General features: G+C 38.1%; 3 protein-coding genes across 9 annotated transcripts in view; 2 read left to right on the plus strand and 1 right to left on the minus strand.

Moving 5' to 3' along the window:
* Window positions 1–2964, plus strand: tectb (tectorin beta). Of its 2 annotated transcripts, none has more exons than XM_077200626.1 (11): window positions 1–236; window positions 393–468; window positions 597–787; window positions 870–1021; window positions 1131–1203; window positions 1506–1609; window positions 1700–1783; window positions 1881–2043; window positions 2125–2203; window positions 2286–2318; window positions 2509–2964. In XM_077200626.1, exons 2-11 carry the CDS (start codon window positions 402–404, stop codon window positions 2571–2573), a joined length of 1011 nt encoding a protein of 336 aa, XP_077056741.1. In that variant the 5' UTR covers window positions 1–236; window positions 393–401; the 3' UTR covers window positions 2574–2964. The 2 variants fall into 2 exon arrangements, with proteins under 2 accessions (XP_077056741.1, XP_077056740.1); XM_077200625.1 differs by having other exon boundaries at window positions 149–236; window positions 1101–1203.
* On the minus strand, window positions 1666–15518 carry gucy2g (guanylate cyclase 2g). 5 transcript variants are annotated; one of them, XM_077200591.1, is made up of 21 exons: window positions 15112–15518; window positions 14543–14891; window positions 14060–14169; window positions 12239–12418; window positions 12011–12155; window positions 11779–11914; window positions 11596–11699; window positions 11343–11509; window positions 10609–10734; window positions 10439–10522; window positions 10249–10353; window positions 8515–8586; window positions 8038–8362; window positions 7344–7521; window positions 7112–7252; window positions 5184–5376; window positions 4696–4870; window positions 4511–4609; window positions 3645–3736; window positions 3264–3365; window positions 1666–3153 (listed from the first exon to the last, which is right to left on the minus strand). In XM_077200591.1, exons 1-21 carry the CDS (start codon window positions 15145–15147, stop codon window positions 3010–3012), a joined length of 3063 nt encoding a protein of 1020 aa, XP_077056706.1. In that variant the 5' UTR covers window positions 15148–15518; the 3' UTR covers window positions 1666–3009. The 5 variants fall into 5 exon arrangements, with proteins under 5 accessions (XP_077056706.1, XP_077056705.1, XP_077056704.1 ...); XM_077200590.1 differs by having other exon boundaries at window positions 2842–3153; window positions 14045–14169; XM_077200589.1 differs by having other exon boundaries at window positions 2842–3153; window positions 15033–15518.
* The window catches only part of acsl5 (acyl-CoA synthetase long chain family member 5), a 17350-nt gene continuing 8385 nt past the window's right edge, over window positions 15160–24124 (plus strand). Inside the window, exons 1-3 of one of the 2 annotated variants that reach the window (XM_077200594.1) lie at window positions 15160–15272; window positions 21456–21559; window positions 22443–22622. In XM_077200594.1, the coding sequence (XP_077056709.1) occupies window positions 22467–22622 (156 nt within the window). In that variant the 5' untranslated portion in view covers window positions 15160–15272; window positions 21456–21559; window positions 22443–22466. Of the gene's footprint in view, window positions 15413–21455; window positions 21560–22442; window positions 22623–24124 lie in introns of both variants that reach the window. The other variant, XM_077200593.1, reaches the window with a different exon arrangement.

Genomic DNA, 24124 nt, shown 5'->3' on the forward strand with positions numbered 1-24124 from the left:
GAGCTATTGTGCTTTCCTTCACAATGCTATCACCAAAAGGCCTCACCAGACTGGCTGACCAAAGAAGCAAGGGGGGTTACTGCCTACCTGTGGACCTATAAAGTAGCTTTTGTGCTGTCTTCAATGAACTCTGCTTTTAGGATTTATCATCATTTAACTGCAGAAGAACCACACAGGAACCATGCAAACCTTCTGCTAGAGACCTGAGACCAACACTTCTTCTGGACTCTGCATTGGTATGGTATTATTAAGTATAATCCAAATATTATGGTGCCTTTGCCTTGAAATAATCATAAAATGTTTTTTAAATTGACAATTGAGGTCATGAGTGAACTTGTATCATGTCTAAAGATATTTTACGTAAATGTAACAGTGCAATTCTCAATGTTAAGCGTTAGGAAATGGCAGCTGTTGGTGTTCTCTTGATTCTCCTCCCAATGACGTGGGCCTGTGCACCTCAGAAAGCTGGTAAATGTAAAATAAGCATCACATTTGTAACATTTCCTCTCGGTGTGGATCAAAGGGCCGTGTATTTGCGGTTAGCATGATTTAATCGGCTAGATAAGCCTGATAGACCAATTTGTCATCTGTTTCAGATTACGTGATGGTGTCATGTTTTCCCAATGCCATCATTGCAAATGTGCCAGAATGTCCATATGGATGGGAGATTGGCCAGCTGTCCCTGGGCGGCGTGTGCTACACTGGAATTAACACTCCGGGCTTCTATCGTTTTACCATCCCAGACCTCACTCCTAAGAATCATTCATACTGCGGCACCCTGTCTGAGGTGAGATGTTTGATTGGTTTGATATATTCTAATTGTTATTTCATTCAAAATAGCACTAAAAATGCATCTACCTTCCTTTTAGTATGTAGGAGGCAAAGACCCACGGTACATATTCTACAACTCAATTGTATCCAACGACTCCTCTCTCACTGTCCGGAACCAGCCTGTCAACTACACGTTCAGTTGCACTTATAAAGCGGCGTATCTGGTCAACAATGCCGTGTTTAGCCAAAGGTAGACCCCGTTACTCTGATGTCAAGTCCAGCAGGTGTAGATTTCATGGAGCCTGTGCATTCTGACCCTTGACTTGCAGCGTCTTTACTAAACCCTCTGCTTCTTCCAGAGTGGCAACAGTTTATGTCAACAACGGGAGTTTAGGTTCTTTTAAGTCTCAGTTGTCTATGAACGTCTTCACAGTGAGTACTTCAGCTTATCTCAAAAGTGTCCAGTGATGAAGAAAGTAGGTGACAAATGGGACATTTCCTCACCATTTTATTTGACATTTTGTAAAAAGGTCAAATTTGTTGGTTTGTTTGTGCACTACAAAAAAACAAAAACCGATGGATTTTTCAGTAATAATAATAATAATAATAATATATATATATATATATATATATGGGAATCATAATATATAGGCCTATACATATGTTAACTGTGTAAAACTTTAATTTTACTCTGAACGTTTCGTTTTTTTTTTGGTGAATTTTGTGGTTTGTAGAACTCGAAGTTCCTCTATGCAAAAGATGCACCGTATGTTATTGACACATCCGAGATCGGATCAGAGGTGTTCATTGGCATTGAAGCTAAAGGACTGAGTAACAGGTGAGTTGCTCAAAAGAAAGGAGTCTACATTTGATCAAATACACAGATTCACAAAGTCAGTTAAAAAGACTCTCTCTTTAATGTTTATAGATTCAAAGTAGTAATAACAAATTGCTGGGCAACACCTACTCCATATTCAACAGACAAGAAAAGGTGGACTTTAATTCAGAACAGGTACGATTTTATTGTCAATTCAAACATATTACGTAGAATGTGTGTCAGTGTGATTCAATACTGCTCACTGGGTAATATATATGCTCCTGGTTAACAGTTGTTCCTTAGACAACACAGTCACCATATTTGAAAATGCCAAAGACAGTCGGTCCATGTTCAAGTTCAATTCGTTCCGCTTCCAGCGGCTAGAGAAAGTGTCCACCGTGTGGCTCCACTGTGAGGTCCAAGTATGTGATGGGGAGAAGCTGTTCTGTCAGCCGGTGAGTATCAGTGTCAATTAAATGCTAATGCAGTTTTAAATAGATTACCGGCTCCACTAAGACTTTTCTTAACTATCCAAGACTCCATGTACATCAAGAAGCACTGAATTTGAACCTGATCCAAATGGAGGGATCCTGACCATGGAGTTTAAAGTCAGAGGTATTTAACATTTTTTCTTCTGCACGATTCAAGCTTGATATTCAAGAACATTTGTTTTAAAACCACATAACTCTGTATACAGCACAACACTCTTCCGGTTATGTCCATCTTGCAGGTAAGTCAATCAATGCAGTGCAGACGCATGAATGATTTTCATATATTGATATTTTGTTTTAAGGTACACACAGTTTTACACCTGCATTTTAAAAATCAGATTGTTGAATTGTCTTATAAAACATCTGATAAAATGACTTGTAATGTTATAACGCTAAAGATCTCCCTTTTCTTACCTTGCTGTTTTACAGGCCCAATTCTGTGTCTGCTGTCCATATTTCTACTGAATGAATTTTTAGGATATTTCAGTTTGTAAAGACGCCAAATATGGGTCACTCAAATGCAATGAAACATGCCTTTGCACTTATACAATTACATACAAATACTTAAATATAGACATGCATGCATACACCCACACACCATACGTGTCTCAGGGAGTGTATCGACACATTCCTTTAAATGTTCACTCGCATTTTTTTTGTTTTTACTCTTTTTTTCCTTACATGAATATTGGTAGAACAAGAAAACTATATCTGAAGGAGGTACTATCAGTTGGTAATCTTTAGTGTAACAGACGTTGAAATATTCTTGTTTTTGTCCTGCATTATGTGGAAAAATATTTTTAGTAATTCATTTTTTTTAAAGATGTTGTCTTGATATGGATAACTTAAAAAGAAAAAAACTTTTAAAATAAAGTTTCAACAATACTTCTTGTGATGTCCTAATATCCAACATACAAAATCACAGTCAAATTAGATATCGGGTACAGTAAGTGTGTGCATTTCTGTCATTTTAGCCATGGCTGGGGTCCGCTGGATTGCTCTTCTGTCTTTAAAATCTCCATCATTTGCTGAAGTGGTTTTGGGTTTCTCCTGTTTAGACATGACAGTGCAAGACTGTCCATATACAGTGCATCAGGTCTCCATACAGCACTTCCTTTCACTTTTTTTCATAACCAAACACCTAACACTGTAAATAAAAGAACCATAAGTGGCTTGATACTTACATCTGTTCCTGATTTAGGACTTGCATTATAGTCCTGGCCAATAGCTGGAAACCTGAATCCAGATTTGCCTGTCAACCAGAAGGTTTTCTGTGTTCCCTTTCCCTAGAAAACACATCAGAGATTTGATTGGATGCACAGATATGGCATGACAGTAGACACTGTTTATGAGTCTGAGACCACCAGTGAAAATGTTTCTATTTTTTATTTAATATTTTAATTAGAAATTATATTAATATAAATTTATGTTATAACATGACTCTCTCTTTTTTTTTTTTGCATTGTTCACAACCCTACATCATGCAGGTATAAATGGAAAAAATATAGCAGATTTTAGTGTGATCTCAGACTTCTGGACTGTATAAAGAATGCCATTATACAAACCTTTATTTCTATATCGCCCCTCTCCTCCAGTTCAAAACTTCCATTCTTGAGGAGAATATCAGCAGTGCTTTGAGAGGTGTGGATTCTCAGTGCTGAAAAGGAAATAAGCAATAAATGACCTCTCATAATTAAATTAAAAAATACTTCAAAATATTTGTTTTACAGAAAAATATAAATGCAGACTAATTAAATAGGTTAAATATAGTTTATAACCAGCTAACAGGGAACATTATCAGAACTTTGGCTAATGTTCTGGCAAGGTTCTCTCAAAGTTATGAACAAATGTTCTTTCACTAACGTTAATAGAATGTTTAGAACGTTAATCTGAAACATTGAGTTGGATGTTCGTCTAACATTTTTTAATGTTACTAATTGTTTGAGAAGGTTCAGCGAATGATAAAATGGAATGTTCTTTTTAACGTCTGCATAATAAACAAAAAACATTTAAAAAACAAAGTTTTGAACGTCCAGAGAACATTCAGAAATAACGGGTTTTTTTTACCATATTTTTGTTAGCTAGGTAACTGATAGTTAAGTATATTTCTTAAAGCATATTTTTTTATTAAACACACAATGTAACACTCAGAAGGCCTAAGAAAAGACCTCAGGTTATAGAGTACACTGTGTTTCTCACTTCAGCTCTGAGCAAAACAACTAGCAGGCTGCACCGATCACCAAATGCTACAATGATAAGGAGATTGCGTGAGATGTTTAGATGTTCTGCTGGCATCTCGGCTTTGTTGTCTCCACCAATAAAATCTAAGCTTTGGCATCTGGAACTCTGTGACTCGAATGATTTTTTGCTAAGTGGAGAATACTTTTCCTCGACAACAGTTGCTAAAAAGAATATTAAGAAAAGTCCTTACGAAGACTGTTGCTCTCCATCCTAGAAGCCGTGTTTACTGTATCTCCAAATAAACAGTAGCGAGGCATTGTATTACCCACAACTCCAGCAACCACTGGGCCTGTATATGCAAGGGACAGAAGATTTTTTTTGAGTATTATTTTCTTGTATCTCTTACAACATGTATAGTATAGTATACTTGCATACCAGAATTGATCCCAATTCGTAGGGCCAGTTTCTCATTAGGCAGATGCCTAATTTTGAAGCTTTTGAGGGCAAAGAGGAAGTGGAGTGCCATAGTAGAGATTTCCTCAGCATGAAGATTACCATTACTGATAGGCAGCCCACTAGCCACCATATATGCATCCCCTATGGTCTCCACCTACCAGAAAATTGAAATTGAAAGTAAATGAACTAAAAACAACAACAACTAATTGACAGAAATAATTGTTTATTCGTTTATCACGAATCAATAGCATTGATTAAGTCCTTCATCCATTTACATCACATTATACCGTAAATCTGGTTATATTTATTCACACGGCATGTTTGAAACTCATGAAAGTGATAAATAATGAGGAGCAAATATTGACAGAATTCTGCATTCAATCTGAAAATTTTGACAGCCATACCAGCCCGTGTAGGGCATTAACGGGCAGAGTTGCTGCATTCCAAGGTAAGTTCGCTTCACTTACCTTGTAGACATCATAAAGCTTGATGATCTCATCAAAAAGACTGTAGAGGTCATTGAGGAGGGTGACCACCTCCAGAGCTGAGCTAATGGAGCACATGATGGTGAAACCCACAATGTCAGAGAAGAAGATGGTCACCATGTCATAACCTCTAGGCTCCACTGATTTCCCAGCCATTAGCTGATCCGCAATATACCTGTAAGAACAGACTGCTATTACTGAAAATACAAGTATTACGCATAACATGTCCATGATTTTTTATCAACACTGAGATTTAATCTACATGGCGATGGAAAAAAACAAATGTGATGAGAGGAAAAATAATTTCTTATATATCCTCACATTTTAAATGGTTCTGTGGTGAGATAATTTTTTTTAAAGTATAAAAATGTAGAATAAAGTTATTGTCTAGATAAATTTAGGTTTGATTGATTCACTTCCGTCGCAGCGATCATTAGTTTTTAACTTAGGGGGCGCTAACACTACACCGTTCTAACAGAAAACCCTTAATGCGATCCGGCCGCTCATCCGCACAAAACAGTGCCTGGTGGCTCGAGAACGCAAACCATGAAATAGGTTCCAAGGTACAAGCCTTGCAAATTTATAATACAGAATTTTTTCTCCCTTCCACGTAGCTACGTGAACCGGACTTATCCTGACAACGTTTTATCTATACAGAGGTAAAGGGAAGGGAAGGAGGCCTTCACAGTGGAGAGACTAGTAGACACTTCAGGACTGCGTTGTCGTCGTGTGCAGGCGCAGGTCCTTCATCAGATCCAGATACGGCCTGGATCCGGCGGACTGCAGTAAACCTCGGGATAAACTGAGAGACTAATATTAGTGTAGACGCCATCCTTCTAATGATGTAACAAGTACATCAGGATTTATGGGAAGTGTTCCCGGTTCCGGCTGACCTACAGAAATCTATGCAACCTAACATTGAATTATAGAAGTCTATAATGTGTTAAGTGTATGCTAGGTCAAAGAGATGTGTTTTTAGTCACATCTCTTTGACCTAACTGAAAATGTTAGGAAGACTGTTCCAAAGGTTTGGTGCTAAATAGGAAAAGGATCTACCGCCAGCAGTCGAATTTGACATTCTAGGTATTATCAACTGGCCGGAATTTTGAGATCGCAATAGACATGACGGACTATAATGCGTTAAGAGCTCGCTCAAGTACTGGGAGCTAAACCATTTAGTGCTTTGTAACTAATCAGCAATATTTTAAAATTTATACAACGTTTAATAGGGAGCCAATGCAGTGCTGACAGAACCGGGCTAATATGGTTATACTTCCTGGCTCTGGTAAGAACTCGAGCTGCATTTTCGGCCAGCTGTAGTTTGTTTATTAAGCGTGCAGGGCAACCACCCATAATAGCAATAGCAAAATTACAATAATCTAGCCTTGATGTCATGAACGCATGAACTAACTGTTATTTGTCATTGAGAGCATATTACGTAAATTAGACATTTTTAAGATGGAGAAAAATGCGGTTTTACATATACTAGACACGTGACTTTCAAATGAAAGATTGGTATCGAAGAGCACACCCAGGTTCCTTACCGACCATGAAGACTTGACAGAGTTTATATATATTTAAATAAATAGTCTTTAATCACAAAATTATTCTACAGGAACACGCAGGAGATCTCAGGAGTAATAATATAACACAACCACATAAGAGTGCAGTTAGATACAAGAGAAGTTGTACTGCGAAATTACTGTGAAAGTAACTTTTTTTAAAAGTGTAAGATTTTACTTTAATTAATACATATTTTAAGAATACATAATTATACAATTTTAAAATGTTTTCATGTCTACCCATATAAAATATATAATATAACCATCTAGTATGCAACTGATAGTAGGCAATTTTTGCTAGCAGAACAAAATGTCACTGTCCCAATGATGCTATAACAGTTTGTTTACTTTGGCAGCATGCTAGATAGAAGCTTATCAGCTCTGCTTTTCTCTGCTGTGAGCTGATTGGTTCTCTCCTCCACTACTTCTTCCAGATGATTTGCGTATTTCTCGAGTTTGCTCACCATGCTGTCCAGGATATTGGTATGGCTGGAAATTAATAAAACAGCTTAGAATAAATACACTAAATACATTTAGGAGTGTCAGGATCATTGGGCAGACAGCTACATAAGACATTCACCTTTCAGGACATGCCTCACGCAGTTGTCTCCTGACACTGGTGAATGTGGGTCTGTGGTCTGGGTTCTCACTCCAGCAGGCTTTTAACAAGGGAATGAGACGTTCATCACAGATGTCAGCAGACAAGGTTGGTCGAAGGGGCTCCTCACTCATAGGGGTCCTTAACTGCTTGATAATCTCTAATGAATGTAATACAACACACAAACTGAGAAGCCAAACTTAATCCAGTTGGCCCTGTAATTATATGAAATAATAATCAGAAAAATCAAAGATATTTAAATACTTAGTTTTATGATCATAGCTCTGTTATTTAAATTTTGTGAGGGCGAAACATAATGTAAAGCTATCCAATGATGATTTAAAGACGTACAAAGAAATGAAATTTAAAAAGCCTGATGTTTCATATTTGATACATTTTAACGTGATAATCAAGTAAACCTAAACTGCTTTAGTTCAGTAAGTGTTCATTGTGGCGAGCAGGACGAGGCTAAGGGCCGCCAGAGAATGGCACGAGGCCGGTGGCGTGATTGATAATGAGCGACATCTGCCCGACGCACCGGTCTCGTATCTCTCACGGCCCTCGGCCTCGTCCTGCTATATTAAGAATATAAAAGTTATTATTTTTCTACTTTCTTAAAAATCAGTAAAGATTTCACATTATAGGGATAAGAAATACTGTACAACACAAGCATTACCTTTTGGTTCCAGGTGAACGTCATGGTATGGGCCCACCTCTGAACTGTACATCAGCTCTCGCATGATTATGGCAAAGCTAAAGACATCTCCCTTCTGGCTGCCGTTGAAAGGGTAGTAAACTTCTCTCAAAAACTCAGGAGCAGTCCAGTACATCTCTTCATACGTTGGATTTTCCAGTGAGATCAGTCTTTGTTTGCTGCCATGTTTGAACTCCCACAGGCCAAAGCCAGAGAGTTTAATCTGCAACCTGCTGTCCACCAAGCACGTACTGGGCCTCAGATTTCCATGAGACTTCAGACTGCTCTTGTGAATGTACTCCATGCCCTGTAGAGAACATACAACAATAAAAGGTCTCACAGACCAGTCTCGTTCCAAATCAACTTTCCTAGTGGATATGCACATTGCTGTAATAAATAAACTAGAAATCTAAATAATATAATGCAATGAAGGACATTACATTGAAACAACATACTCACATTAACAATGTCATAGGCAAAAGACAATTTGAACATCCAGTCCAACTCGATTTCACTGTTCCAAAGAACATCCTGATGTTCAAAAACAGAATAACAGATATACTAAGAGTCTGATGATGTGGACATGTTATATATGTTTCAAACTTAATTCTAATTAGTCATGTAAGCTGGTGATAAACAATGATATTTCAATAATAAATATGTTTAAAACAATTCTGTTTCTGGCAGCATAAATGCAGAGTTGCCAACTTTTGAGTTTTGCTTGGAGTGAGATTTGTTGACTGGGGGTAGGCTACTGTATCACGTTCCGTTTGAACTGACGCGCTACAGCGATCTGTCACATTTAAAAGTGCCACAACGTTGGAAATATTGACAGAATCTGTCAGCTGAGAATTTGTTCCATATCAAAAGTAACCTTCTCTGTCTAGTCTGTCTGTGTTAGTGTCCTCTTTGTCCGCGATTTTTCTCTGCGTGAGAAAATGCAGTGGTCCAATCAGTAGTTAGGAGCCTGAACTCGCTTACAGTAATTCGGAAATTAGTGCACATGAGTGAAAAAAAAAATACAACACAGAAGAATGTCTAATTTAGCTTGAGATTTCTTTGTTGAGCGTGAGACCGTGAGATTGAGGCTGAATGCGTGAGAGTTGGCAACCCTGTAAATGCAAAAGACCTGCTCATTTGCAACTATCCACACACACAGGGGAACACTGGTTTTACACCAGACCCCTTCCTGACGCAAACCAGAACTGAGACACCTCGCACATTCCTACGGCCAATTTGACATATCCAATCCACCAAACCTGCTTGTCTTTGAACTGTGTGGGGGAAACCCGCACTGACAACATGCAAACTCTACACAGAAAGGACTCCTGGCTGAATAGGGGCTTGAACAGTGGACCTCCTTGCTGTGAGGCAACAGTGAGCCACCGTCCTGCCCTTATACCTGTAAATGCAATACAATAATTGGCCTTAACTATTGAACAGCAATACTAATGTCAAGGTCATGACATGTCAAGTTTTATTTTCTTGTTCATGTGTTATTTAGTTTCAAGTTGATTGTTTTCTTTGTCACGGTCTTTGCCAGAGCACTTGTTTGTTACTTTGGTTTCTCATTAGTGCACTCTTGTTCCTTGTTTCCATTAATTCCATTATCATTCTCAATGTATTTAAGCCCCCAGTTTCCTCAGTTCTGTGTTTGTCATTAAAGGTTATGACGTATGTGTAATGTTTGATTGCTCTGTGTTTATCAAAGTTCCTTGTTTTATTGATCATTCTGTGTCACTAATCTCCTTTTGGATTCAAATACAGAAACATCCGTGGCAACTAAACAATAAATGTGGTGGTAATATAATGTGCATATTAGTATGAACAATCAGTAATTAAGTTTCACAGTTAGCTAAGGGCTGAATTTGAATTACTAAAAAGAACCAACTCATAAGAATTGTTTGGCAATTGAATTGCCCAGTATGTGCAGTGATAAGAGTGATTTGTTTGGGAGTTGTTTTAAACTGGTAGCGTTGTGTTTTCAATTCAATAACAAGTATCTGATCTGAGTAGTACAATGTTTCGTTGTCATGAACAATCGTACCCATCTGGGCAATCACCCACAGTGGCAGAGGAATAGACATGCTAGAACTGGTTCCTATAATTGTTTTTAATGGAACAGTTCCCACTCTGTGGAAGCTAATGGGGATCCGAATAAAGAATAACGAATAAACCCTACTGTATACACACCTTCAAGCTTCCTTTCTTGCAGTACTGCATGACGATACAGACATTTGGTGGCTCAATACACACACCAAAGAACTGTACCAGGTTCTCGTGTTTCATTTCTTTCAGCTACAGCAGGAATAAACAAGTATTAACAAAGTGTCTGTGACCTGTTGGGATAAAACGGAATCTCTGAAAATATCTGAAATTTTACCATATTGATCTCTGCAATGACAGATGGTTTCTTGACATCAGTAAGGATTTGATTTTTCAAATACTTTATTCCCACCTCGTTTCCCTGCACCATAAACGAAGAGAGTGTGTAAGCTGAAATAAGCTTTGGCTTGTGCAATTATGTTTTAACATGTGATAAAGAATTTGTACCTGATAGAGTCCAATAGTTGTGTAGATGGTTTCTTTAGCACTATAGCTGTTTGAGGAGAGCATGGACTGAGAGCAACCACTTCCACATTTGCTTGGTGTTGTATTTACAGACAATGATTGTATTCCCTGTAAAACCCACAATAGTCCTCTTTATTGTGTTAATGATCATTCATTAATAATATGCTAGTATTCGTTTAGTATACTGTACAGTATATTTGCATGTGGATGGGCATTTTTGGGTACTTTTTACTTACCTTGCTAAAAAAAACTCCAGCTTAGACCAGTATACTGGTCAAGCCTGGTTTATGCCACATTCAAATTTTACATCTACATTGATGGTAAAAATTGCTAGTTGGTTTGGTGCTAGTCTAGATGGAGGCAATATTAGCCTCTTATTGTAAAAAAAAAAAGTAAAAACACTTTTCTTAACTGAAGGAAAAAAGTTTTAAAAAATTGTATAGTAAACTGAAACACATTTTCATTGTAAAATAAAAGAAAATAAAAAAGAAAATGACCAAAAGTGAGAGAACGGCGCGAGGCCAGTGGTGTGATTGCTGAGTGTATGATTATGACTATTGCTGATTGGCTACGAGAGTGTTGTGATAATTGGTCTGATTCACAATTCACAGAAATTGCTTACTGCACCTTTACAATAAAATAAAAACTTAAATGCAGTAAAAAAAAAAAAAGAGAAACAAAAAATAAACTAAACTTAAACGACAAGTTCATCTTACCTTGGGTTCTCTAAGTATAGTTATGTCGCTGTAGTCGATAAGCCACCAGTTGGACTCTACCAGGCGGGATTGTAGACGGATCTTCTGTAGAGTCAACAAAGTGATGAAAGCCACTGCTGCCACTCCTAGCACAGGCAAAGCCACCAGCAGAACCAGAAGAGATACCTCTAGAATCGAGTGACAAGACATGATGTCATTTTAAATACATAAAAAGACTACTTACGTGCATAAAAATCTAGTGATGTCTATTTACCATTTTCTAACCATTCACAGAGCTCATTATCGAAACCACAGGCTGGATTATCTGGTGGAGGTTTTCCATTTTGCCAAACTATGTTAGAAAATCTTGATGTGGGTCTGCAAAACATTTTTTGATCAATCAGAGGTTTAGTGTTGAGCATCAGTAATGCTACTATTTGGAATATTTTGGTCTTACTTGATCGTTTTTGATTGACTGTCAAAGTCCAAAACAGAAACAAATTTTATGATATTTTCTGTTTGTTGCAGGTCATATACTGAATAGTCAAGGTTCCTCTCTCCATATTCATCAAAATGAACCAGACCTGAAGCCCCTGTTGAAAAACCAAAAACAAAGGTTATTTTGGTTATTTACAATTAATATATGAAAAATAAGAGGCTGTACAAACTTGCATGTGTGACAGAATTACCATAAAACCTAATGGTGGTCCTGTCCCTGAGATTCTGGATAATCTCTCGTCCATGACGGATGTCTTTACCACTTTTAAAGGCTTCTTTAAGGCCCATGGCATAAAGTAGAACAGCGTCATGTAAATAGGCAGCATATGAGCTTACCTAAATGAAATACAGAATAAAATGAATTAAAATGTGATTAAATTATGGGTGAAACATTTTTTTTCCCCATAAAATATTCTCACCTCTTTTTCTGAGGACAGGTTGCTATAAAAAGGAGCCCGTTTCAATCTCTCATAAGCCTGCTCAAAAAAGTCATAGTAGTCATACCCTTCATGGGATTTCTGAGCGAGTACAAACACCATGTCAAAAGCCTTCAGCATTGTTTTATTTCTGTCACCCAAGGCAGACTTCCACAGGTTGTCCTAATGGGGGAAAAAGTGAGAGTAGGTATCTATGTAGAACTGTCACAATCTGATTCAGATTCAAATGAATTATAGTCTAAGGGCCCTATCATACATCAGGCGCAATGTGGCGCCAGACGCGTACGCGGCAAGTGTTTTTTGCTAGTTTCAGCCCCGACGCAGTAATCATTTGAAACTTTGATTGGTTTATTGCACGTTATGCCCAAAACACCAACTACTCATTAAGAAAATAAGGACAACCCTTTTAGACCATGCGCCGGGCATGCCGACCATTTCCGATGTTAAACTAGCAAAAGTGATCCGGACAAGCCCTAAGTGCACTTGCGCCGTCCGCTTCAGACCATGCGCTTAGATCGTTAAAATAGGGCCCTATGACTTTCATATGAATTAACACCTACAAAAAGTGTCAAATGGACAAATCAACACTGATTAGGTATATAAATGTTTTATGTCCACCAACTTAATATATGTCTGAATTACATACTCTATTTTATCAATTTTTGTGACATCAAAATCCTCTCTATAGGCACAGATTTACTATTAGTTACCTTATTTTACTCCAGTGAATATTTTTCAAGATATTAATCTTTGAAATTAAATTTCAGTATCAATACATACCTTGTCTACCAAAACACACCAAAAATAAATATTAACAGGGCCCCCACACCTTGGTTAACTTCAAATTCAAGGACCTTTCAAGGACTTTCCAGGTCCAATACCCTCAAATTCAAGGACTTAACGTGGGGACACATTTGTTGTGTCCAACAGCAAACGCTGAGGTACCACGAGGTAGTTTTGGGAGTGTGTGAACGTCATGGCAACATTCAACACAAAGTACCTCACACGAGAAACACTTAACGTAACGCGTAAATGAGCGTAACTAATGTAAATCAAGCAAGCTAGTATGCACAGGCCACGAAGTGTTGGCGGACACATTAGTGGACCGGAGGGAATAATATTGAATTTTTTTCCAGAAAACTTCTTGCACAAAATAAATTCAAGCACTTTCAAGGACCTGTATCTATGTATGTTTATTTTCAAAAACTTTCCAGGGCCTTGAATTTTTTTTCCCAGATTCACAAACTTTCAAGGATTTCAAGGACCCGTGGGAACCCCATTGACATTTAGTGATAATTTTTGTTTACCCAGCCAAAAAGAACATTTAGCTAACTTTGCCACTAAGTTACGAAAACGTTATTTCTGAATATTCTCTGAGTGTTAAAAACATCCAGTTTTTTTTAAATGTTTTAAATACTTCTTGGTTATGTGAATGTTAAAGAAACATTCCATTTTGAAAATGTTTAGGGAACGTTACTTTTGAATATTCATTCTGAAACAGTGAGTAACATTTAAAAAAATGTGGGATGAAATTTTTTTTTTTAAATAAAAAACTTTCCTAAAAGATGATGTTTAGATAATGTTAGATAATTTAATTAATAATTAGATAATGTTAATAAAACAAACGTGTTATTAACGTTACAGGAAGAATGTTTGTCCATAATTTTGAGAGAACCTTGCCAGAACGCTACCTAAAGTTTTTTTTATTCCTTTAACCTTGATTTTTGTACCTTTTTTCCATGATTTAAGCATTATTATACATTATTCAGCGAATAACCAATTACTCACCACTTTGCCACTGACCTCAAACTGCTGAACGAGAAGAAAAACATACTCTCCGTTCATCAGGCCTTGTTTCTGAGCTTCTAGCATTAGAGACGTGGAGTCTTCAGCATTGGCGAGCACAACCACCACTAGAATGAACAGAAGCACAGTTACATCTTGTAACATAGAAACATTATTTATTCTTAAAGCCTTACTTTCAGTGCCGTTATGCTTATGCAGAAGCTGTACATTGTAATCACACAACAGATTTGAAATCAAAGGGATGCCCAACATATCCTGCACAATAAGGAATGGGGCTTGAGAACAATGCACATTTATCAAGGACTTTTATATTATAACAGTTAAACTGCAGGTTAATTTCACTCATCATATGCCAACTAATAGCTTCATGAAGCCATGAGGGCATAGGGCAAGATACTTTTGTGATCTTACCCGTTTTGACTGTGTAAACTCCACTCAGATATTGAAAGAGTAGAAAGAAAAGGACTACTATTGACTTACCTCTAGCAACCTTAGAGATGATTTGCAGGTTTCTCTGTGAAAGTTCTGGGTCACTGGTATCAAACTTAATGCCAGCTGTGACTGTAACTTTGACCTTGAGTTGCTTTTCCACAGACTTCCAAAGAGCATCAACACTATCCCATGTGTTTGTGTCCGCACAACCCCCGATCATACCAATATGCTTCCATCCAAAAAATTCCAGTGTTTTAAGCAGGATTTCTCCAATCCTTTTAAGGGGAGGTACAATTTTTATATAGGTATCATACACCTGAAGGTTATCCATTTTTTGAGTCTGGCCAACAAAGCCGAACATGGGAATGTTCCATGTGGATGCTATGAGCCCAGTGACCTAGAGGACATAAGCAAAAACGTTATATGAAAGGTAAGTTATATTTTTCATAAACACTTTTTGTTATACTGGTTGAAACTCTCTGCACATCCTGATAGCAATCAATAATATAAATTGTCTAAATATTTTAAAAGTACATACATCTTCTGTGAAAGTCTCAAGACCAAAACAATTCCATCCAATCATTGCATTCATGTCCAAACTGCCTGCATTTCCATACCTCCGCGCACCTGCTCGCGCAGACATCACACGTCATCAGCGTGTTCCATGAGGCTTGCAGAGCTGTTGTCAGACATTCACCGAGCGCCGCAAACAAACAACAGCACCTTACAGTTCCTCCTGAACCAAAACAGCGAGCTTATGCTGCTTTCACGCCATGCTGTAAGTGTAATAACAAGATGGCAACCTGTGACGTTCTACCCGCAGCTGTTCTCGTTCTCAGACTCGGATTTATGCGTTTCTATGGCAAGAATATTAGTGCTGAAATGAATCTGCTGCAGTCAAGTACAAGTCAGAGCACTGTAAGTTGTTTACGTTCATTATTATTGTAATCTTATGTGCTTTGAGCCATGGGGTAATTTAATGCCGTCTTTTGTGACGCTTTGCAGACTCTGCTCTGGCTATGCGCTTTCATGTGTTTTGGAGGGGGCGTGGCTTTGGAAAGCGCTGTGAAGGGAGGGTGGGATCTTATGATTTCAAAGCTGCCATTACTAGCCTCTTCTACCTTTATATTAAAAATATTACATCTTGTCTTTTTAAAGGCCTAACGTTACATATATTTATATGTTTACATGCATATTGTATAATTCTAAGGGATTGGGGCAATTAGGAATTTCTCCTGTTTTAAGGAATTTTAAAAGTCTGGTTCAATTCAGTTTAATTCTGTGTACATGGTTTAAAGCATCTTTACGGACATTTATTGTAGAAAAAAATAATAATGTAGAAATAATTTTTGTGGCTAAAAATTATTGTTTTTAACCTTGATGAACTGCGTGTTGAAAATTAACTTTACAAAGTTAACTTCACAAAAGTTTTTGAGCAAAGTAAAGTGTTTCGTAAAGAAGCTTGTTTCTGCCACGGAATAAAATTATTTAAAAGATAATTGTGACTTTTTATCTTTCAATTCAGATTTTTCAACTATTAAAGGAGCATTGCGTAGCTTTTTACTTAAAAAAATCTTTAAAATAGAGTTCTGATTTGTACATTTATGAGCCAACCATAATGTAATAGAAAGAATGACCCCTTAATGTCCACCACGGTGTCCTCTATCAGCCTGTAGGCTCAATTGTGTGCGGAGGAGTCGGGTCCGAATTGGCAGGAAAATTCACAAAATGTGACGTCATGCGTTCTCGTCTACTTGGGCTTACATCCGGCCATCAGTAAGCAGCGGCAAATCCGGCAATCGCTAGCAGTATCGTGAATCTAATGGACTCTGCGGACGGAAAGAAGCGCCCAGCTTCCAGTACAATCCAGACACCCACAACTCCTCGTAAGTAAAAAAAAAAAAGCCTAATCTAGTGAGCTCCGGTCAGCGCTGGGTATAAAAACAGACCCCGAGCTGGCTTTCTTTTTACTGGGTGGTGATGGCGCAGTGGATAAGACACATACCTTTGGTGTGAGAGACCCGGGTTCGAATCCACTGTGAGACACCAATGTGTCCCTGAGCAAGACACTTAACCCCTAGTTGCTCCAGAGGCGTGCGACCTCTGACATGTATAGTAATTGTAAGTCGCTTTGGATAAAAGCGTCAGCTAAATGAATAATGTAAATGTAAATGTACTGCAAAGGTAAGACATAGTTACTGGCCATTTTGCAATATATTATTTTATTGTTTTTGTGTTTTTTGTTTTTATTGTTTACGAGTGTGCGCACCGAGAATGAGACTGGCTGCAGTTTCTCTAATGGCCACTGGTGTCAGTAACGGTTAGAAATGTCAGAACCTACGCAATGCTCCTTTAATTCTGACTTTTTTCTCACAATTGCAATCTAATATAAAGTCACAATTGCATTTTATAAAGAAAAAAATAAACTCGCAATTCTGACTTTGTGGTACGCAATTGCGAATTTATTTCGTGTAATTCTTAGAAAAAAGTCAGAATTGTGAGATGTAAACTCGCGATTGCAAGAAAAAAAGACAGAATTGTGAGAGAAAAAGTCAATTACCTTTTTAACTTTTTCTTCTGTGGTGGAGAGCTTAGGCTACATAGTTTCTGAAGAACGCAAAACTAGCGAAGGCAAAAGCATAGCATGTCCCCTATGGGATCAATATCCCGCCAAATGTATTGCAGCCACGGATCAAAAAATAATAAAGCGTGACTCAAAAATGTGAAAACACATGTAGAAATATATTGCACAAACTGATAAATATAATGCAAAATGATCAGAATAGCAAACAATGTGGTCACGGATCAAAATATAATAAGCGTGAATCAAAAAATAACGAGCATGACTAAAAACTTTGAACGCATAAAAAAATATTTTGCTCGAAACAAACTTATGTATGTGTTCTTTGAAATTATGTTTTCCTTGGTTTTATTATTCTGTACTCTCTTGCATTTCTGCTCATAATTTATTTTTATTGTACGCTCAAGTGCTTTTTTCCTCTTCGCTTTTCTTTCCATGTTTTCTGCGTTTGCTCTTCCAAATGTTGCAGTTCGAATTTCATGTAAATTAGGGGGGGCTTAAGCATCACCATTGGTCCACTAGTTCTAGATTGACAGCTCCTCTAGCCAATCAATCGAAGATGAGAGTTGACGTCACTCACTCCAATGCGACTCATGCTACTGATGCTCACTCATACAGGGGAAGACAACAGTTTATTTTAAACTTTACAAGGACTTTCAAGCAGTAAAGATATCTGAACTCTGGACATATATATACAGATACATTCCTCTTTTTTGAAATACATGAGAATTTGAATGTGCACACTGGTAATTGGTGTTGAACAACATTAATTAGCTCATGGTTTTAATATGCTATGGCTCCTGTAAGTGAAACATCCTGCAGTTTTGAAACACTACATTTCTTTGCAAAAATTAAGTTAAAAACGGCCATTGTACCTGAAGACTTTAGGTAGACTTTATACACAGCCTACCTTTTTTATTTTATTTAGTTCCACACAGACAAGGCCTACAGTGCAAAAAGTACAAGACAAATACAAGGCATTTGTGGTTCAGAGTATGTAAAACAAAGAATAACAACAACAACTAGGCTACAATTTAAAATAAACATGTAGCCTTTGTTAAAAAAACGCACAGCCTCTGGCGATCCGTTACTGTTAAATGCACCATCCTAAAATATTTTCTTAATTGTTGTTGTTAAACGATGATATAGGTAACCTGGTACATGAATTCTAAGAAATGTACTATTGTAATGTACTAAATGTATAGGCTACTATTTCTGCATTGACTATGCCAGATTTGACAAAAGATTAATGAAAATGATAGTGTTGCAGAGGAGAAAATGACATAAACCAGGTTGATTTGATATGCAGTGATTTATTATATTCGTATTGTGTTTATTTACATAGCTACATAATTACATATTACTTTAGGATTAATATTTTAAATATAGCTTCAATTTTGAATACAGCAAGATGAAAATTATTAAAAAGTTCAGGGATGGGTAACGTTTCTGGAGTGCTGCTGTCCTGCAGAGTTAACTCCGATAAAAAGCTCACCTGTCTGTAGTATTAATAATCCTAAAGATGATGATTAGATGACAAATTTAGATTATGACAAATTTAACGATAACGGATCGCCAGGTAGATGTATATACCGGTAACAGGTCGAGTTGCAGGCACACGTACAGTTTTACAGTCTCCTCCTAGATTTTTGCCAGCTGAGCTCATGGTTATCTTCCCCTGTATGAGTGAGCATCAGTAGCATGAGTCAAATAGAGGTCTCTGCTGATGGTAATAGGAGTTACCAAATCAGGGGGCGAGGCCATAAACAGAGGGGCGTTTTCAACCGCGTTACCTGATTTGCCCACGTCACAGTGTGGGTAGGTCTTAGGGGTGGGGTCGGGAGAAGGGCATCATTTTCATTGCATGATTTATAAACACCCACCAGTGTGAAAACACCCACAAATTTAGAAACGCCCACTTTTGTTCCGCATAGACCTCCCACTCGCATGAGTCGCGTTTGGAGTGAGTGACGTCAACTCTCCTCTTCGATTGATTGGCTAGAGGAGGAGCTGTCAATCTAGAACTAGTGGACCAATGGTGACGCTTAAGCCCGCCCTAATTTACATGAAACTCGAACTGCAACATTTGGAAGAGCAAGCGCAGAACATGGAAAGATGAGCGAAGAGGAAAACAGCACAAGCGTGCAAAAAAATTAATCCTGAGCAGAAAAGCAAGAGAGCACAAAGTATAGAGTAATAAAACTAAGAAAAACATAATTTTAAAGAAAACATGAACATAAGTTTAAGTTTTGTGCGAAATATTTGTTAATGTGTTTAAAGTTTTTATTCATGCTCGTTATTTTTTAATTCACGCTTATCATATTTGGATCCATGGCTGCAATACATTTGGCGGGATATTGATCCCTAATTGGCTCTGTAGTTTTTCCAAAAATTTAGTTCTAACCCTAACCCGGTCCCTAAACCTAACCCTACCCATAACTTATCCCTAAAATCAGAAGGAAATTATTTACATTGATGTAGATACATTGATAGTACACTGAATTGGACTGATGTAGAAATGCCTAAACTTGACATAAACTGTAAACTTGTCCCTCAAATCTGATGGCTGATTGGAATATGTTCGTTTCCAGGATCAAAGAAGATGTTAATCCAGGAACATGTTGTACTTGGTGAAATCACCTTCTCTGGGGAACGTGACTGTTCATGAACGTATTTGGAGATAGGTGAAAACTAATTTAATCTTAACGTTTGAAAACACAAAAATTTGTGCGAAAAAAATAAATATATAGCCTATACTTGGAGGGTGTTGGGGGTCTTAAGCCTGATAAAAAACTTTATAATAATAATAATAATAATAGCTAAAAATACTACTACTACTACTACTTATAGGTTACTACTAATAATAATCACACTTTAATAATAATAATAATAATAATTAATATTGCCAAATGCCAAAATAATTAAGAAACTTACTTCAGCCTCCTCAGGACAGGGTGGGCCAAATAGCGCTGATATATTTTGTTCCATTACTTGATCGATGAAAGCCCGAAGTGAAACTTTTGCGTTACAGTCTGTGTCCATGTATACGAAGTCAAAGGTGAAATTTCCACTGAGAGAGGGATTTGCGTTGATCTTGTCTATGGCTATCTGCATTGCAGACCCCAACCTAAGCAAACTGAAAGGGTAGGAAATGTTCCGTGGAGCTTGGAGCCCAACCGTAAGCTTATACTGGGTTGCTTTGTTGCAAATAACAGATTTTGTAATTGCTGAAAAAGAAACAAAAATCAGCACCCACCATTGCGTGGTTCCACTTACATCTGACATCCTACCTGCATAAAACTCAGTCAATTGATCGGCTTTCAGACATACAGGGAGATTTAAACGGACTCTTTCTTCCCTGGGGAAATTAATTCTAATCAAGGGTTTCTCTGGAGAAAGAGCACTTATCACCTATAGTGCAAGTTCTCATTCAATTTTCACTAGTATAACTGCCATTAAAGCAAAAGGTAATGAATTTTCTTTAACAGGTTTTAAAAATGCAGACCTTAATGTTTACGTATGAGAAGTAAAAGGTCATACTAAATATGGAAAGCGGAGCGAGTATTTGCATGCAGTTCTGTTCATTTTCCTTCAACTTTGACCTAAATTAGTCTTCAATCGTCAAGACTCAAATCCGCAGAAGCCTTGGTGGCTTTCATTTATTTCATTTCATTGTCAGATAACAGTCAACAGATAACAAAATCCAAAGGTGCTCGCATCTTATCTGTCACGACAGTCGAATGTCAAAGTTCAGCTGGTACGTTCTTCCTAAACTGCGGTGATAATGATGCTGAGGCAAATGAGGCAAGAAAACAGTGTGCGTTCATAAGGTCATGTTGTGTCATGCTTCGCTGAGGCTGAAAGGTGTTAATAGGAAGTGTGACTTGGGTAGACACGTGCTAACAAGGGTTTAAGGGTCCAAGTGGCCTCCCTGATGGTCATTTTAACCTGCAAAGTTGTAAATGATGGGTTGAATCAGCAAAATGTAACCGCAAACTACCACAGACAAATATTTATTCCACTGAAACTCTGGTAAATGGCAAATGGATCTTAGTGACAATATGTCTACCTGAAGTTTGCACCTTTTACACTGCATGCAATTCAATGTCACACTGACCAGCAAAGGTAAATGTCATAGTCAACCTTTCATACTAGCACTGTGTAGTTTCATATTTGCATGTGCTTCTCAGCATGCAGACATTAAAGAACAGACTTGTGGATCTTGGGCAACGCACATTTTCTTCACACGATTTTATTGTATAGCCATGATTCTGTTTTTATTCAATCATTTGTATTATCAGGGAACAGATAGCAGCAATTGGTTCAAAGGTCACTCATGTGCTTGTTTTATTGGACCTGAGACCATGCCTTTCTCCTCAGTTATCTTGTGGCTTTAGCAAACCTGTGCAAGGGACTGTCTCTCAGGACGTTTTCCTCCAGTTCCATCACCTGACGGACACACCGGACTCCAGCAGGTTACCCAGGTACTTGCTTCTAAAAAGCCTGAGCTTCTGTCTTTATTTGTTGAATTTTATATCCATATACCAATACATGTAAACATAATATTACACATTACACTGAGCAGTTGATGTTTTTGGTGTACTGATTACATTTATTGTAATGCATGTTTAAAACTAATAGGGATGTTTTTATATTTAACATATAAGTAGGTTTTGTAACCATATGAGGAAAAAGCAGAGGTGATTTGAGTCAGAGTTCTGATGAATAAACGGAATCTTAACATAGGTTTGAGTTTGCGGGCCATGCTCAAAAACCAAAACCAGACTTTGATTGTTGCAATCTCAGAGTACTCTTAATAAGAAGGGTGGATATATCTATAAAAGAATATATGTTTGTACCTTTTACAAAGGATAGTTGATACTCTTGAGACTGGAAAACATTATACAACCATTGCTAGACTTTGGCCTCCATAAATGCATGGCCAGGCAGATAATGTACTAAATCAAATAGCATTATTACAATAATGTCATGTGTGTAATACTGGAGGCCATGTCGAATACTAGAGAAACAGCACCTGGAGGGTGTTAAGAAGGAATTTCACTGCTTTTCAAAAAAAGTTTTTGTGTAATTTGTCATAATTTTCTTTAACAGCCAGACACCAGTATTTTTGTCATTTGGACTGTACCATGCTCTTCGACCTTTGAACAAACCGATTTGTCTTCATCAATATCTTCTAATCAGCACAGTATCAAAACAGTGCTAATGAGATTACAGGGACCTTGAATTTCCTGTAAATTCCACTACTGTAAATATGATCACATAGAAGTAAATTATGTGTTATGTGAAACAGTCCCCCCATATTATTCCTCCATATATTATTTTCAGAACTGTTTTATTTTTTTTCAGCTGGTCCAACAGACCCAGTACATTATGCAGTTCTTGTTGGAGTTCCTTTTTACCCCGCTGTCCACTTCAGGACTGGTGTTTCTGTTCAGCCTCGCAGCTGTAGCCCTGGTCCATCTCAACACCAGGCCGAAACCACTGCAGCCACCCACAGACCTCAACCAGCAGACTGTGGGCGTAGCGGTGAGTGCATTCATTTAAAGTCAGTTAAAGCACTTTTGAAGCAATATAATATATATAAATCAATCATTTATCTTTTCAAAACATCTCGTAAATGCTTTAGTCCAACTGTAACTGTACCAGTTTAGTTTTGCAAATAAAGCAGCACATGTAAAAGTAGTTAAAGAATTAGCATTCAGGTGTGACTTTTTAATAAGATCAGTATTTGGAATGTGCACTGGAAGCCAAGAGCAAAAGCCATGGAAAAGCCTGGAGAACAAGGTGAAACCATAGGGATTGAGAACCAGGATCACGGCGCAGGCTCGGAGGACTAAGGTGGAGTCAGAGTATTAGAGGACCAAGGTTGAGCCAGGGGCTCAGAAGACCGAGGTGCAGCTGGTGGGAGTGAGGGACAAGGTGAAGCAAGGGAGGATGGAGGACCCTGGTGGAGTCGAAGGGGTGGAGGGCCCAGTCACAGCCAAAGGCCTGGAAGTCCGTTGTGGAGCCAGCGGATCAACAGATCAAGGTGGAGCCGGAGGAATGAGGGACCCCGGTAGTCCACGGTGAAGCCGGGAACGGTGAGCCATAGTGAAGTAGACAGGTCAAAGGGCCTAGGCGAAGTTATGGGGTCGAAAGACTGTAGTGGAGCTGGAGGGTCATAAGGACTGATCTGTGGCCAAGAGTCATTTGACCACAGTGGGATGGGCTGGCCAGGAGACCATGATTGCACGGTAAAGCTGGAGGCTCAGATGAAGCCAGCGAAAACTGGCACAGTGGAGGGGCGGAGCCAGGGAACCAATGGTGCCGATGGAGGGGCAGAACCAGGAGCTAGGAGGCTGGTCTGGACCAGCGGAGACAAAGGAGGACAGATATGGCAACAGGCTAGATATGTCTCAGGGACATTTACACTAATTAAGGGTCCATGGCAGGCGTGGGCTCTGGACCATCGAACGAAAAAGGGATCTGATCTTTTAATCCTTCACTGAGTAAATAAACAGACATAATGAGGAACTAAACTAGAAACAGGTGAATGTAATCTGTAACCATGGAAACAAACTAGCACATGAGAACTAATGTAACAAAGGAAACGGGAACAAATAACAGGAAACAAGAACATACAAACTAAGAGTCCAATGAACAGAAACCAAGTGAGAATATGTGTACTGTAAAATATGTGTCCTGTATCACTTCATGAGGTTCTTGTGTCTGATTTTGTATGTTTTTATTTATGATTCTTAGGGTATGTTTACATGACACCATTTTCGGCTGAAAACTTTTTATGCGTTTTGGCCGTTCATTTACACGCCAACAGCGTTTTGGGGACCTGAAAACAGAAGCATTTGAAAACGATTTCAAAGTGCAAGGTTTTGAAACTACACCTTTACTGTCTCCATGTAAACAACAAAAACGTGAATTTGTGAAAACGGTGACGTCATGCACATGCCTATTACATGTTCATGCATGCATATTATGTGTTCGCGGGGTGTTTCTTGACAAAGGGACATCGCAACTACTTGCCTGGCATG

The sequence above is a fragment of the Siphateles boraxobius genome, unplaced genomic scaffold (genome assembly GCF_051911475.1).
Source record: "Siphateles boraxobius isolate OS27281-9 unplaced genomic scaffold, OSU_SipBor_1 46, whole genome shotgun sequence".
Taxonomy (NCBI): Eukaryota; Metazoa; Chordata; class Actinopteri; order Cypriniformes; family Leuciscidae; genus Siphateles; species Siphateles boraxobius.